The 17090-nt window shown below is 34.0% G+C and overlaps 1 protein-coding gene across 1 annotated transcript in view; it reads right to left on the bottom strand.

Moving 5' to 3' along the window:
• The window catches only part of DNAJC1 (DnaJ heat shock protein family (Hsp40) member C1), a 152335-nt gene that overhangs the window by 74532 nt on the left and 60713 nt on the right, over nucleotides 1-17090 (bottom strand). Inside the window, exons 2-6 of the mRNA XM_055147161.1 lie at nucleotides 16100-16201; nucleotides 15578-15624; nucleotides 8885-9050; nucleotides 7972-8069; nucleotides 6939-7032 (exon numbers count right to left, since the gene is read on the bottom strand). Of these exons, the coding sequence (XP_055003136.1) occupies nucleotides 6939-7032; nucleotides 7972-8069; nucleotides 8885-9050; nucleotides 15578-15624; nucleotides 16100-16201 (507 nt within the window). The remainder of the gene's footprint in view (nucleotides 1-6938; nucleotides 7033-7971; nucleotides 8070-8884; nucleotides 9051-15577; nucleotides 15625-16099; nucleotides 16202-17090) is intronic.

Below are 17090 nucleotides of genomic sequence, written 5' to 3'. Positions count from 1 at the left end.
AAAAAGGTTACATAATAATGACACTTTCACTAAGTCTTGAACTGAGTTATGAGAGGAAGGAATGTTCATGTCATAAACCTTTTGTCTAACATTATTATACAGATCTTTTAGGTGATTAAAACAACTTGCTGAACTGGCATTGTTTGTCAAGTTTGGTTTACTTTTACTTCTCCATATAAGCTTCAGAATATTCAAGTAAAGGAAACCTTGGAAAGAAAGGCGCGATCTAGAGTGGCCTGAGCAGGGCGGCTGCGGCATCTGTGCTGTGGGAATCAGAACTAAAGTCAGAGCTCCAGAGAGAGGCTGTAATAAAACGAAGGAGGTGCTACTACTTAGAATTGTTTGACAGCACAAATTTCCTCTGAAGTTTGGAGTTTACCTTCAACACAAGAAAATACCATAAATACATTTCTGAGATCTGACCATGAATAGATTGTCCTCAAATTTTGCTATCCTACTGACAATATTATAATCTCAGAATTATAAGTACTTACAATAAAGAATTCACCAAAACTTAAAAAGCCCTTTTTTGGGTTTGTTTTTGTTTTTGGGCCACACCCAGTGATGCTCAGGGGTTACTCCTAGAGGTGCTCAGGGTACCACATGGGTTGTTGAGGATTGAACCTGGGTTGACCATGTACAAGGAAATGTCTGACCTGCTGTGTTATCTCCTCTGCCCCTAACTTATAAAAACATTTTAAGAAGAACTGCATATTTTGAGTGACTCAAAAATTTTGGACAGACCATAATTCTAAATTTACAAGAAACAGATAAAAAGCAAAGTAAGACAGAAAACTAAAATCTGTGCTTTCTTTATCAGTCAGTAGCGATCAGGAAGCTCAATAAAAGCAAGACTTCTTTTTTCCATTTGAGCTAAAAATCATCTATTCAACTCAAATAAGAATCCTTCTGCAACTTTTATAATTATCAGCCTGAGAACTTCGTTAGGGCATTTAAGATCGAATAGCTTATTTACTCATTATAAAGGTAGATAACAAGTTGCTTAAAATTTTTTTTTCTTTCTTAAATTTTGCCTTCCTTTATTTTAGTATTTCTTTTTATCTGCTCTTAAGTATTATCTACAATTACGGAGTTGTATCACTTGAGCAAGCAGCCTCACCATTATTTTTCATCTATAAAATGTGGAACTGATGAGTCTGTTATGTCTAACATCCTATGATGCTTTTTAAATCTTTCTTTATCAAGCAATAACCTATAAAATTCTACTGTCTGTTATAGAAATTATATTTTATCTTTGGACTTCCAAATAACTGCATATTATGCTTTCTTTTCAGAAACAAAAGAATTTTAGTCTTAGGGGGTCTTCTTGGTCTTCCTTTTGTCCTTTTGTTTTTTGAGCTTCCCAAGCAATACTCAGAGACCCAAAGGGCCTTCAGTGATAACTCAGTTATATTCAGTGATAACTTCAGTGATAACTCAGCCAACTAGACCAGAAGACTCAATGCTTGGGCCCAGGGTGTGCAGGCCAGCAGGGTCACACCCATGTGGGATGTGGGGAAGAACACTGTAGGGGGACTGAGCCCAGGACCTCTTCTGCGCAAAGGCATGCAATGTAGCCTTGGAGCTCTTTCCCTGGACCCCTCCCAGGTGGTACAGCCATGGAGCACTCTCCCTGGACCCTTCTTTTTGTTCTTTTGAACTAGGCATAGAGGATCAGCCCCATACTTTTTGCCTACCCTTTGTTCTCATTCATTTACACATTCTCTAAGTAAAGTTTGTTTGTCCATGAAGTCCTGTTGTTGCTGGAGTACTAAAAGTACTGTGGGGTATCTGGCGTGGTATCTCCACGCCAGGCACCCTGACTTACCATAAATACCTCTGAGTTATTTGTATTTGTTTTTAAGTTTTCCCTTCTTACTAATTAGCAGTGAAGAATATTTTGTTTATTTGAATTTTGAAAAAGTCCCAGCAAAAAGCAGCAAAGGGACTATGACAGAAAGGGTCCTGCCAGCGACGGAGGGAACCTTCCCAGCTGGCCACGACTGTTGCCACGGAGGTTCCTGGGCAAGAGGAACCTCCGTGGCAACAGTTTGTGAAAGGTTTAGTAAGCCTTTACTCTCTGATGCAACTTTTATTCTACTTTTTAAGATAAAAGCCATGGCACTTAAAATAAAATTCTTCTATTTTCTCAGCCACTACTCCTAGACAACCTATAAATCCTGATGGAGGAAGAGAAACATATGTTGGAAATTTCTTAGAATAAATTGTAGTTGAATGTGTTCACATAAGATCGGCTTGGGAGTTGAGATAACGTGAGAGTGGGACTTAAAAATATACAAACTTAACAGCTTAAGGCAATGGACACCTAAAGGAATCTTGTATTTTAAAATTTATATTACAGATAAATATGAAATATAATTTCATATATAAGTGGGTGACCACTTGGGATATTTGGCACATTTGACTTAGTACAAGTCTATCTTAATAACAAATTATTTTGGGTGAAAATATATAAGGTTTCAATACAGACATGCAAGACAAAAATACGTTCTAAGAGTTCAATTAAAATATGGACATAGTGGGCTGGATAGACAGTACAGTGGGTAAGTGTTAGCCTTGCCTGCAGCTGACTCATGTTCAATCTCCAGGGTCCCCCTGCACTACCAGGAGTGACTCCCACATGCAGAACCAGGTATAACCCCCTGAACATCACCAGGTGTCACCTCCAAACAAAACAAACCCCTCCCCAAAACCAACCATCACAACAACAACAAAAAGTACAAAAGCATTGTCTATGTTTCATCTTTTATTTAATTAATTTATTTTTTGCTGTTTTCATCGTGACTACGTAACTATCTGATTAACTTCAAAATATCCAAGAGGGGGCTGGAGAGTGGGTAGGAACACTTGCCTTGCATGTGGCCTACCTGATTTGATCCCTAACATCCCATATGGTACCCCAAGCACCATCAGGAGTAGTTCCTCTGTGCAGAGCCAGGAGTAAGCCCTGAGCATTGCCTGTGTGGCCCCCAAAGCAAAAATATACAAAACTCCAAAAAAGTATTTTGGAGGCCAGCAAAATTTCTTGGGGTAAAATTTTGACTATGGGCAAGAAAGATCAGTCTAGTCAAATCCAAGATAAAGTATACGCCCTTCAAAACTACCATAAGAACAGAAACAAAGGTAATGCAATCACTAGAGCTTGGAAAGTAATTCTAACTTCCTTCACTTGGAAAGTAATTCTAACCACAAAGCACATAATCCCTTGAGACCAGAGAGACAGAGCAACAGGTAAAGCACTTGCCTTGCAGGTGGACCCCAGTCTGATCCCTCGCACTTCATATTGTCCCACAAGTGATCCCTGAGCTCTCCTAGGTGCGGTTCCAAAAGCAAACAAAAAAGCATACCATCTCTTTCTTGATGCCATCCACATTCCTAGTTAAATTCTAATAACTATTCTATATTCTCTGCTGATCATTCCACTTGTTTTCTTAGGTATGTAGACACATTCCCTAAGGTTTCCCCACTTCTCTGCACACACACTCTTCCCTGATGTTTTCTTACATCTCTTCACACCCCTTAACTTTCTATCACCTTACAACTATCCAATTCTATTTGGTTTATAATTTGACTTTTTACTTTTCTATCTATATGGATTATAAAGGACATATTACACATGGATGATAATAGACATATTACTATGCCCCATATAGATATCTATACATCTTTTTTTTTGTGGGTCTTTTCCAATGTAGAAAATGAATGCGAGTAATTTATCGCATATTTTAAATTTATCAACTATGTAAGTTTTTCATTCTCTGGCTTCATTTTCTAATCTACCAAATTTTCATAATCCTCCTAAATATTCCTTTCAGAACAAAGAAATACGATTCAGGATTGATGGTAATAAGGATCTTCTCAAAAAACAATAGTAGGTATAAAAGATATATTTTTACCTCTACTTACTTGATCACATGACCACTGCATTTTCTACTCATTATTCACTTTCCTAACAGTGTGTACATACCTTTGACGGATGTGTGTGATAGAAATACTTGACGGTATGGTCAATGAACTTTATTTTGTCTAAATGTGCTTTATAGATTTTTTCATTAGGTTTATTTATTACAGCATAAATTCTAAAATGGTCATACTCAGAGTCTAGAGATCTGGAACCTAGACTTGGCAAGATACATATAACATTTTTGAAGTGATTATGGCATATTTTTCTCAGTTTTTTTTGGATTTTATTAAATGAAAGTTACTGTCTATGAGTAAAATTCTATATACTACCTAGTATGTAAAGTATTCATTTCAATTCACTGCTCATTTTTTAAGAGTCAATGCAGGTGACTCCTCTTTACATTTTTCCTTGACCATCCCAAATAAAGACAATCTTTACATATATACATCTATATATATATAGAGGTGTATATATAATCTATACATCTCTGAACATCTACAGAGCTGGTTATATATGTGGCACACCATGTTATACCCAATTCAATTATTTTCACCTCGTAACTGAAAGATCTTTGTTTTGGACGACACTCAGTGATGTGCAGGGCTTACTCCTGGCTCTGTGCTCAGGGACTATACTAGGGGTTCTCAGGGGACCATTTGGGGTGCTAGAGATCAAACCCAGGTTGGCTGTGTGAGCCCTACCTGCTGTCCAATTGCTCTGGTCTCTCATTGCCTAACTGAAAGGTCTTAAATAACATACTCATCTCTACTGCTCCTTATAGGGCCTTGTTCTGATAAGTGTTTAGTATAATTTTATTAAGCTTTTTCTAAAAACAAAATGATGAAGTTTTATACATCAAATAATGATATAATTATTCTCATTTGTATTTTTTGGTGAGGATAGAGAATAATTTATGCGTACTAACAGGCAATAAGGAGTTGTTTAGAAATTTCAGATTGCTACTCGTGGCGTATTGGATATGCCAAAAACAGTAACAATAAGTCTCCCAATGAGAGATGTTACTGGTGCCCGCTCGAACAAATCGATGAGCAACGGGATGACAGTGACAGTGACAGTGAAGTTTTAAATAGTAAACTTGGGGCATAAGCTGATTCAGAGCAGCTACTTTTTCAATTCCCAGTGGACAGCTACATATGTACATGATGCATAATAAAGACATATGTGTTTAAAAGAAAAAGAGAAGAGGAAAACTGCAGAAGAGGTAATACTATGACAAGGCCAAGATTTGGGCAAAGGCCATTTATTTCAGGTCTCTGAATCTCCCACTTTTTTGCTGGCACCTTTGTTGTTTTTTGGGTTTTGCTTTTGGAGGCCATACCTGGCAGTGCCTTGGGGTCTACTCCCAGCAGTGCTCAGGGGACTGTGTGGTGCCAGGGCCTGAACCTGGGCCTCTCACATGAAAAACATGTGCTTGAACCCATTGAGCTCTCTCTCCAACTGAGGAGATTCCCATTCTTAACCAAAGACAGCTACACACAGCCATTTGCAACTCACTTTAATTAACTTTTTGTGAAATTCAAGATGATCACACAACAAAATGAAACTCTCTTAATTGATAACAACTTGCTAGGGTACAGCATACTTATACCTGGGGTTGTGACCTGTTTCTGTCAGTTGATACTTGCTTTGTAGTTACTTGCACTATAGCACTGTAGCACTATCATCCTGTTGTTCATCGATTTGCTCGAACGGGCACCAATAACGTTTCCATTGTGAGACTTGTTACTGTTTTTGGCATATGAATATGCCACGGGTAGCTTGCCAGGCTCTGCTGTGCGGGTGGGAAACTCCCGGTAGCTTGCCGGGCTCTCCGAGAGGGATGGAGGAATCAAGCCTGGGTCGGCCACATGCAAGGCAAAAGCCCTACCTGCTGTGCTATTGCTCCGGCCCTAAGCTATCTTTCTAATGCCAAGATGAACCACTTTGATGAAAGAACTGGTAGATAACTTTTCAAAAGCTAAAGAGTACTAGCCATCTTTTTATTTTCTCATCAATTATAAAATGTTAACTATGAGGGAAAAGAAAAAACAAATTACTTGGAGTATTTCTCACACTGATTAGGAAAAATAGCTCTGACACACACAAAAGCAGAACGAAGTGGGTAGAAATGATATAACTTCCTATTTTCTAATATTTATTTTCAAAGATAAAATAGTTCCTCCATAAAGTTACACATCAAAGAATCTCAAAATTTGCACACAAAAACTATAACACAAACTTTAAAAGATTTCATTTTAGATGCAAGGGTTTTTCTAACATGACACAATAATTAAAATTAGCAAAGTGTGTATGCAGAAATAGTAAGGACGTAAAGCACTTGCCTTACACAGATGACCCAGGTTTGATCCCTGACACTGCGTATGGTCCCTGAGCACCACCAGGAGAGATCCCTGAGCACAGATGGGAGTAAGCCCTGAGCACTGCTGAGTATGGTGCAAAACAATTAGCAAAGCAACATAATTAAATATACTTTGGTTTACTAAATTTAACCATAAGACAAATTGCCATGTAAGCATGATATGTACCTACATTTTGTTTGATCAAGGCATCAAGACTAGTAACAAAAACTTTGATTACTAATATAAGACAAAATCCTCAACTCTTATGCAAGAAAGATTAGAAACATACATTTTTATATAATTACACAGTTTCTTATATAAAGACTTTTATACTATGTACTTAAATGCTATTTAAATAGGATGACAGAGCTAAGCCCTGTTCTTTATAACTAGATATGGATTAGTTTTTTAAATCATTTTTCCTGTGTCTTAAATTTGAAGGTGTTTGTGAAGTACTAATTATAGGAACTGATACCTAAATATTTTAGAACTATGCTAAATTAGGTTTTCATGTGTAAAAACAGTGTTCAAGTCAACTGGCATGATGAAGCATCCACAGTATATCAGCATTCAGATAGCACACATGGCATAAACTACATCATGAATAAATAAAATGAAAGCATCTAGTATTATATGAAAGAGGTACATTTTACCTGGATTAGATGAGGCAAAGCTTTTAGTGTAAGGCAAAACCAAATTCCCAGCTTGCATGGAAGCAAATCATGCCATTGTGGTTTCATCAACAATCTGAAAGGGAAAGGGGGGAACAAAATATAGGAAGTTGAGAGACGAAAATTTTTTTATAAAGGCCATGAATTATTTTTTGCTATGTTCAACAAAAATATGAAGACATTTTTCAATGAAATATTTATGAATACTAGAACTGAATCTGACTCTATCATTAAATAGTGTAGGTATAACAAATATAATCTGTAGAGGAAGCTAAGATTTGGGAGAAGAAGGCTCCTAATCAAGTCATAAGGATGAAGAAACAGAAGCTCTCTTTCCATCCTGGACTTTTCCTCTGTCCTACAAATTTAATTTCTAAGCCTTATGATTACTTCAGCTAAAAAAGACTGAGCAGCATCAAACTATTCTCAAGTGCTGACAAGGAGATACGAAGCCCGTAGCATAAACAAGCCAATAAATAAAAATTAATGTCATTTGCAGTTCAGTGAAGCATTACTCACTGATGCCACCAGCACAGAAGACGGAAAGGATAGTCTGTGATCTTCTCACATTGATCCAGTTTCCGCCCTGCTGTGTGAACTATTCAAACCCTTTATTTCTTTCTATGAATCAATAGAAATAGTGGTACCTTTCTGAGTATACTACAAATCTATATGTTGTCACTCTTCGGTCAATTAATAAAGTGATATGAATTCTGTGAGTAATACTTTTTTCTTTCTTCTTTTTCTTAAGGTCCAGTTTAAAAATTTCAAACTGTAAGAATTTTGAGATTTAATTTCTTAATTATACATTAAAACTTTATAAGGAGAAAAAAAACCTACAGCACTTTTGCTTAAAATTAGAATTAGTCTCATGAACTATGGCACAGTTAGTTTTATGAACCTACTACAGTTGTAAATGATGTCACTATATCTGAAAAGAATATACATACAACATGGAATCCACTTTAAAATACTTTAAAAGTTTCAAATGATAAAATACTTTTTATGCTCTTACCTTTCATTTTTTTCTGAAGCACCTAGTTTGGATACATCCACATTCTTGCCGCTTGCCTTTCTTTTCTTTTCTCTCTTTTTTCTACTAAGCAGTTCATCCTTAATGTGGAAAGAATTATGGTTACAGGTTATCATTAACATGTACTCTTCAAATGTTATCAAAAGTCTTCTTCGAAGGGTAAACATTATAGAGGAACAGTTATGCAAATGTATGTAAGGTCCAAAGTGATTAAGTAAAATCATCAATCTTTAACAATAACTGTTGCCATGGTATCCAGTCATTAAACACACATGAAGTTCAGCACTGTCAGTCATGTGTATCTCCATAGCAATCAAAGTTTTCTAAGAAGAGAAAGCATTCAACTTACTTTTTCTCATTCACCCACCCAACTTTAATAATGTCGCTTCAAAAAGAATGAGTCAACAGATGCTAATTCATGAGCACTGATAAATGTTTTACTGTCCTTAGCATACAATAAAAATTAAAGCAAAATAATGCAGTAATAGACTTAGGAAAATAAAACTTTTTAATCAACTTATCTGATATTCTAAATTTTACTTGTATAACATTTGAAAATGTTAATATAAGTCATTTATATTAACATCAAAATTTATATAAACTATGATAAAAATTTCTAAAATTATTTCACATAATGTTTTTTTACTTGAAAGGTGATAACTAACATTGTTCTGTCTGCTAATTTTCAGCTAGGTAACTGAACCTTCACAAAGTTTCATAACAAACTCATATGCCACATTAAAAGAGACAGATAATTGTTTCTACTGTCTACACTTAGAATATGAAAACAAAATACAAAACTATTAGCATAAAATATATGAAAAATATTAATTTTTATCGGCTGAAAAATAAATGTCTAAAACTTTACATAAAACTGTCTATTACTGATACTTACCAGTTGTTTCTCCAGGTAGATTGACCAAACCACAGCATAATGACCCACTGTGAGAATAATGAACAAAAGTAATGCCAGCTCAGCATTGCTCATTCTCCTCACCCGCCTGTAGTAGAATACAGGCTGCCTCCAGTCAGGAAGTCCAGTGATCAGAATATCATCATACCTATAGTAGCAAATATAATAGTTTCTCATTGAAGTTTAAATTTTGTAAAAAGTGTTATTAATACTACTGATTTATAAAGATAAAGGAAAAAGGAATTTCTCTAAAATCAGCAACATTTTATGCATGTAACTATCAGCATTACAATTGCAAATTAAAAATACCATACGTAGGTCTAGTCGTAACTTTCAAAAAGGTACTTGGTAATATGCTATGGACACAGGATTCTGTATTTGTATGGTACCCAATGATGTGACTCTTCAAATGACAGCTAAAGTAAAGGAGCCATATAGTCTACATATCTTTCTTGGTCTGAAGATGGAAACCAGCAACAAAAGGAAGAATCTCAATGGGAGGAAAAAAAAAATCAAGATAGGAGTTCCATATGTTGCCATGAAGTATTTATTAGCAGAATCAAATTCAGGATAGATTTTCTCATAAGTGTTTTAATTTACACAGTTCAGATAAAAGTATTTACATATATTATCAAAGCCTCTTAATGGTATAAATGCCTACAAAATGAGCACCTCTTTATCTTGTTTCACTCACACTTGTGAATTAAAAATTTCCAAATTAGAGAGGGAGGCAACCAATGTTTATGTCAGATTTCTCAATAAAACTGTTTATCTGTAAACATTTAACTGGTAATTTTCTCTTTTTTGGCTTTGCTGGAAGGGAAGAACTCAACAAAAAAGCCTTCCTGGAATGTCTTTTAAATCAGTTTTCTTTACAACAAAATTTCAATATGTTTAATTTACTTATAAAAAGTTACTGAGGCTGTTTAGGTTAAAATGTTTAAAAATATAAGTTTAAGGTTAAAAATCAGGAGTAACATTTATGATTATAAAACACAAAATGGTCACGAACACTGTATATTCAAAACATACAACCTGTTAATCTTAATTGAACTCAACTCATTAAATATTCTAATCACACTATTTCCAGAATTAAATCTTCACTGAAAGGCCTAATTTGGTGCAACACATTGACCAAAATATTTTAATTAAAAATATTCTGAGTTAGTCGCAGGCCTAATTACAGGAATAGAAATAGGGCCTATATTGTCAGGCAGGTCAGTAGAACTCAGTAGTAGGTTTTTCTCAAGTAAATTGACCGATCTAGGAATAATAGCGCAGCTGCTAAACTGCCAGTCTTGACATGTAAATCAATTTAAATGCAACAACTGCACTAGCTACTTTGATAGTTATTAAACTGATACCTTAGAGATATGCAAAAAATAAATAAATATAGCAAAGGATTTATTATAGGCAACTTCTTCAGTTGTAAAATATCAGTTATAAATTCAAACTTTATTAGCAAATCTAGAAAACATGACTTTCAGGCTATTAATAACAGCAGATCAGAATAACCAATGTTCAAAATAAGACATTAATTAGTACTAAATTATTAAAGGGTAAATTGTGTGGCATACAAGAAGCTACAAATTAAAAATGATCGAGTAGTAGCTGAACCAGATAAAATTTGAGGTTAATATCTCTTCTTTCAATATTTATGGCAGTCCTTTAATACTCAAGACATAATATGATATCATCAAAAACTATAGTTCCTGTCCTCAAAAATTCATGTTTAAATCTATCTTTGGCAAAAGATAACTCATTGAAATTACAAATGTATTGTTAAAGATTTGAAGTGTTTTCATGAAAGATTGTAACATTCGTAAAATCCTGAATTTGTTCTAAATCTGTTTTACTTCAGATTTATTGAGAAGAAAATAAATAAACATAGCAATCAGGAAAAAAAAGAATATAGTAATAATTTTCAGCTAATCTTTTTAATAAAATATCTTCATGTAAAAAGTATGGTTATAAGCAAAAAATATTAAAACTATCTAAGAAATGGGAACAATTACTTAAGAATATATGAGGATTCAATTAGTTTCAGATCTAAAATGTACTGAAAAAAGCATGGCTAAACACATATCTATGAATCTCACGTGAAATTTTTCTTTATATCTTGAAATGCTAGGTATCTATTAATAGCTACAATTTTCTATCTCAGATGCAAATTTTATTTAGTGCACAGCCAAATTCACGATAGCAAAACCTTATGCACTGAACACATTAAGCAGAACTAGATATTTACTAGGTTATATGTGCCACTATAAATAACATTCTCTAAGGATTAAGCTTAGAATCAATGCTCTATTGATTTTACTATCAATGAACATTATGGCTCACAGGACTGGCCATTTAAGGGAAGATAGCTCCTATTATCATTCATTTTTTAGAATATATATATGTATAAAAATACATTTTTTAGAATATATATGTATAAATCATTTCCTGAAATACTGAAAAAATTAAGTTACTTCTTTTTTTCACTTCTTAAAATACTTGTTCATGTCATTAAAAAATAGGTTAAAAACATAAAATTTGAATCGATACATCATATTTTTCTATATTTAAATGCACACTTTAAGTGTTCTATAACTGATCTCAAACTGTTCTTAATAATTTGTTAATAGCAGTGCTCTTTGCTCCTACATTATAAAAAAATAATTTGTTAAAATGAGATTTAAGAATGCACATGTATTAAGAATATACAAAGTTAATCTCTACAAAAATATTAATTATGCAAAAAATCACCTAAAACTGAATCATCTTAGAAATTAAAACATTAATAAATTTCAAACATCTAAAACATAAGCTAGTGCTTACTTTGATTTTTTTCAAATGTGCACAATGAATATAAAATAATAACATCTTACCGAGTTCCATTCTATAATCTACAATTCATCAGATATATTTAGTTAATATAAACACTGGACATAAATCTCAAAAAATTTTAATAACCAGCAGAAAATTATGTAAATTAAAATATTAGCATATTTGGATATAGAATACAGTAATTGTAAAACTAAAGTTCTACTTTTAGCTTGAAACAATAATAACAGCTTTCTTGGTTATATTTTGAGCTTTATAGTAAAAAATTAGTTATAAATCTACACAGAAAGTCTAACTTAATTGCTTTATTTTATAAATTATGTATCTGTGTCTATCTTGATATAGACACATATCCCAAAATTTGTAGTATGCAGCACTTTATACATTAATAGGTAGTTTCTATTTTTTATCTAGTAGTTAAAGAAGGTACCGGGACATTCCTTATTTTCAGATTATATATGCTTTTATTCAAGCATAAATATAACCAAAGTTTTAATAACTAGGTAATTGATTTATAAGAGTGTAGTGGATTAGGTTTGGATAATTACTCTTTTAATTGGTTTTGCAAATAAAACTTTTTCATTTACATACAGGATGCTGAGAATTGAACTCAGGTTGGTTGCATGCAAGGAAAGCGCCCCACCCACTGTGCTATCTCTCTGGCCCTTATGCCAGATTTCTTTACACTAATAAGTAAAATGAGTTATTTTCAAGTTGCAGTTTATGCCTTTGGGAAGAAAAAAAAGTTAAAATATTTATTTACTATTGTACTCTCAGGAATTACTAAAGGAAAATAAAAATACATATGCAATTTTTTATGATAAATCACAGTTGATAGCAGCAATGTTTATCATAGACAACAAGTGGAAACAATCTAAATGTATAAAACTTGGTGAATAATGAAGTGGCTTATGGAATACAGTTCGGCCACACAAAACAGCTGGTACATGCCATAATATAGATGAATGTAAAATTGTGCTGTGATAAAAAGATGTCAGGTATAAAAGGTGACCTATAGCATTACTTTATAGTAAGTGTACAGAAAAAAGTAAACTTAGAGACACAGAGAGGAGATCAGAAACCGAGGCTGGGAGAGTGAGAACTGTTTGCAAGTAGGTTTGGGGAAACAGACTGACACGATGGAAATGTTCTAAAACCGAGTTGTGGTGGAAAGTGCTATCAGAACCTAACTAAAAGTCACTGAATTGAACATATAAAACGGCCGACTTTCTTGTTTTGGGGGTCACATTTCCGACTCTGTGCTTAGGAGCTGCTTCTTGCCGTGCTCAAGGGATCATATGGTGCTGGGGATTGAACCCTGGCCTACAGCATGCAAAGCCTGTACTCAGTCCTTTGAGCTAGCTCTGATGCCCTAAAATATCTGAGTTTCTATTTTTTTTTAATGGGAGGCTAACTATACCTAAATAAAAGTTTTTTAAAAAATTAAATTTGCCTTGACCTTAGAAAAGGGTTATCTGAGGTCAGAGATACTGTACGCTGGGTAAGGCACGTGCCTTGCTCCTGCCAGGAGTGAGCCCTAAGAGCCAGGAGTAAGACCTGAACACTGCCCACCGTGGCCCCCAATCCAAAACCAAACAAACAAAAAGGTTCTCTAACTAATTTGATCTATTTTATTTATCCTCTTTTCTAAAGAATGTGGCTGATTTTGGTAAAAACAAAATAATTTTTATGGGAAATGATCAGAAAAACATGACTACGGCAATCTACCAAATCGCTAATTCCTAGACAGTTATACCTTCCCCTCCTCACTAATTCCTTGATGGTTACACATTTAAAAGAACTTATTTAATGAATATTTATAATAAATAAATGGGATACCCAAAACCAATTTTCAAAATCAGTCTAAGACAATCTTTCTAAAAAACAGATACAACTGTGTGCTCTTTTTCCCCTAAAGGAATTATAAACATTAGGTAATTGTCTGTGGAGGTGCATTTCTCCTCTGTTTAAATACTCACAGGTCACCTGGCCTCAGGCATAAGCTTTAGAGGAATGGTTCTCAGCTTGATTAGTTAAGACTTTTGCCTCAAGGAAAACCAGTTACCAAAGAGTTACTTGTGCCTCAAGGGGTATAAATACTATAGCTGTTTGTGTAACTGTCAGAGCCACTTTTTCTACTAACCCTGAAAAAAATGCAGAGGGAATTAATCCCTAAAAAGAAAATGTTAGAACAGTTTTTGTTAATAAAGACACAATTTTACCTACTAAGTGATTTATTCTATGAAGATATAATTTCAGTACTGAAAGAAATTGTTACAAAGTTTACTAACTTTTACAATGGTAACTAACAAAAGGGCAAAATCTGATGCCAAAGACATAGGGAGACTAAATCAATCCATCTCATCAGACACATTTTTTGATGTGTGAAACAAACTAGGGGCTCATAGGGAGAAACCAACTAGAAAATATGTGTAGAATGACCAACACTTCTTTCAACACACTTCTCGGACTCTTTCAACACTATGGATTATCTCAAACTAGAGGAATGTCGGCTCTGGTATCTGGACCAACGCCAGTCCTTGTTATAAAGCAAAGAACTCAGTCAAGAGAGTCTATCCTGAATCCTGCTTCGGGATGTGACAAACCAAAGTATTCAAATAAATGAGTTAAGATGAGAACCTGGAGGGTCACTAACACTTTAAGATACATAATAATTCAGACAATACACAGGAAAATGATTACGAATGTCATTACAATTTGGGGTGAGGACTTTCTTTATTAATCCCCTCTCCCTTGCGCCCCACAGCTAGGGGTATTAGGCAGACTTTAAGGCTAAATTCACAGACACAAAGTTAGGGTTTCCTCCTCTTCTAATTTCCACTTCTTTTACTGTAGTGCAACCATTTTCGAAGTGTAGGACACAGCTTACAGGTGTCTCAGGGAATCAGTTTAGAGGGCCACAACTAGCATTGCCGAACTAAACAACTACAAAAGAAAATCCCAGTCTGCTTTACACGCAAAGGGAGTGTTTGGAGAAATTTTTGTTTTTACTGTTTTTCTGTCTGTCCCAAGGCCGGATGCAAAATGCAATTCCTATTGTGGGTCTGATTTTAAAACTCTGAAGCCAAATGTCTACATTCCATTTTCTAAGTGTATATTGGAAGGGGGCCCCCAATGAATCTCTAAGGTCTCTGGCACTAGTTTAGATACAATACTACTCTTCTGAAGTAGGTAAGTCTCAGAATGGGGCAGGGGGGTGGGGGGAGAGGGGGGAAGAGGGGAGTGCCTCTGTTTTGGAAGTTCAGCCTTCACCATTGAATCACTGGAGGAGGATAAGGGAAAGAGGAGATAAGAAAAATAGGAAGAAGAAACAAATTGCTTCTACTCCTATTTCTATAGCCTTACACAAGTCTACATTCTCACTCACATATAGGGTTCTAATTTTGAGAGTGAAAAATATTAAGAAACAGTAGTATCTGGAAAGTTACTAACAACCCACTTATAAAAGATTGAATGGATAGAAACAATAGACCACCACCAAGCAGAGGGGCTATTACAGACGCCTCAAAGAAATGAATGGGCATTTTAAGCCAAGTGGTATTCAAATTTGCCAGGGAAAAAAAGATATAAAAATCATATCTAATGAAGCTATGGCTGCTAGTTTATGACTTGTAATCTTAAAGTCTGTAAGTATTGAATCAACCTAGTGAGTATGTAATAGAAATGAACTCTGCTATTAATATACATTTTAGAACATTTTTCTTAGAAGAAACAAAAGGAAAATACTAATTTACAATAAATATTATTTTAATGAGACAATTCTTTCCTTTACAAATGGAGTAACATCTAACTCTAAAGTCTTAATTCAAAAGCAGAAACACTCACCTCTGCCTTCGTTCATCATCCTTTAAAACTTCATAAATGGCCACCAACTAAAACAGAAGCATTACTTTAAAATAAAAATCGTCTCAACTACAAAAAGTTGCTTAGAAAAGGTGAATACACTATAATTACTGTACACACAGAAAACAATATATGTATTCATGTAGACAATGAAGAGATAAAAAATCATAATTTGTTAGTTCAACCTTAAGAGTTGAAAAATGATTTGTATAAAAATGTCATCTTTGTGAAAGAAATGAAAGTTATAAAATAAAATTTATCTTAAAATAAGCTTTTTTAAAGTAAAAGCTACAATTCAGAAAAGAAAATTATGACAACTGAGATCCTTCAAGAATTTCGATTCTAATATCAAAAATTGGAAAAATGATTATTTTGTTAAAAAAAGCAAAAATATGCTATCTTAATTTCAAATGAAATATTCTACATACACATTTTTGTGTTTGTGATAAACTATTTCTGTAGATTTCTCATGAAATATATGTAATAACAGCACATTTCACTTACTTGTCTAAACTGAGTTTCTGCATTTTCATCCTTATTCTTGTCTGGATGCAAAGTTAGTGAAAGCTTACGATATGCTTTTCTAATGTCTGCAGATGAAGCATCCTGGAGGTGGTGGGGGGAGGGGGGAAAACACAAAGCAAACTTTGTCAGAAAAAGAAATTCCCAGAACCTTGTTAAGATCTGAGGAGACAGCCAACCAAGTGCAGGACCCCAGGCAATGTAATTTGAGCAATCAGCCTAACAACCAGGCGGTACAACTAGCCTGACCCACATGACTGAACAATTATTCAATCTTATTTGGCTCTCCTCTTAACTTTTCATTACCATACAGTCATTTAAAGAAGACAGTATTTGGCAAAACTTTTCAAACACTTGTCTTCCTAAAATTAACCAATAAATCTTTTTTAGTAATTAAGAGATCAAAAAGAAACAAATTAAAAATTAATACATCTGTGTTCCTTCAAAGAAGGTCTTTATTTGAGAATCTTAAAGCCAATTTCTGAATCCCAGGCTTACCATATGTGGTTTCTTCATTGTTATTTATATTGAATTACTAGCCTGCAACAACCTATGGAATCTCAATTTCACATGTCAAAAAGTATGCCTACTTGGAGGCAGTTACATCTGCATTCATCCAAAGTAACAGTGAAAAATAGTTACATACATTATCTTACTTTTGGTACTAACAAGAGTGTTATTAATGTTTTGCAAAAATAAGGTTGTCTGTTATTTATATATTACTAATGTAGTTTAAATATATTTTATTTTATTTTTTTTATTATCATAGAACAAATGTATTTTATTGGCTGTTTTGATAACTATGCCAACAAAATTATAAGGCTTTTTTTTACAACTCTATGTATACTTTTATTTTATGCATTTTAATACATATTGCAATTTTTGTAACCCTGTTGTGCCAGTCCTAGATATAACTCCAAAGGAATAAAATCAGGTGCTCAAATTTGGAATAGGACTGTACATAACAGCATTA

The sequence above is a fragment of the Sorex araneus genome, chromosome 9 (genome assembly GCF_027595985.1).
Source record: "Sorex araneus isolate mSorAra2 chromosome 9, mSorAra2.pri, whole genome shotgun sequence".
Lineage (NCBI taxonomy): Eukaryota > Metazoa > Chordata > Mammalia > Eulipotyphla > Soricidae > Sorex > Sorex araneus.
This window is presented reverse-complemented; position numbering and strand designations above follow the sequence as displayed.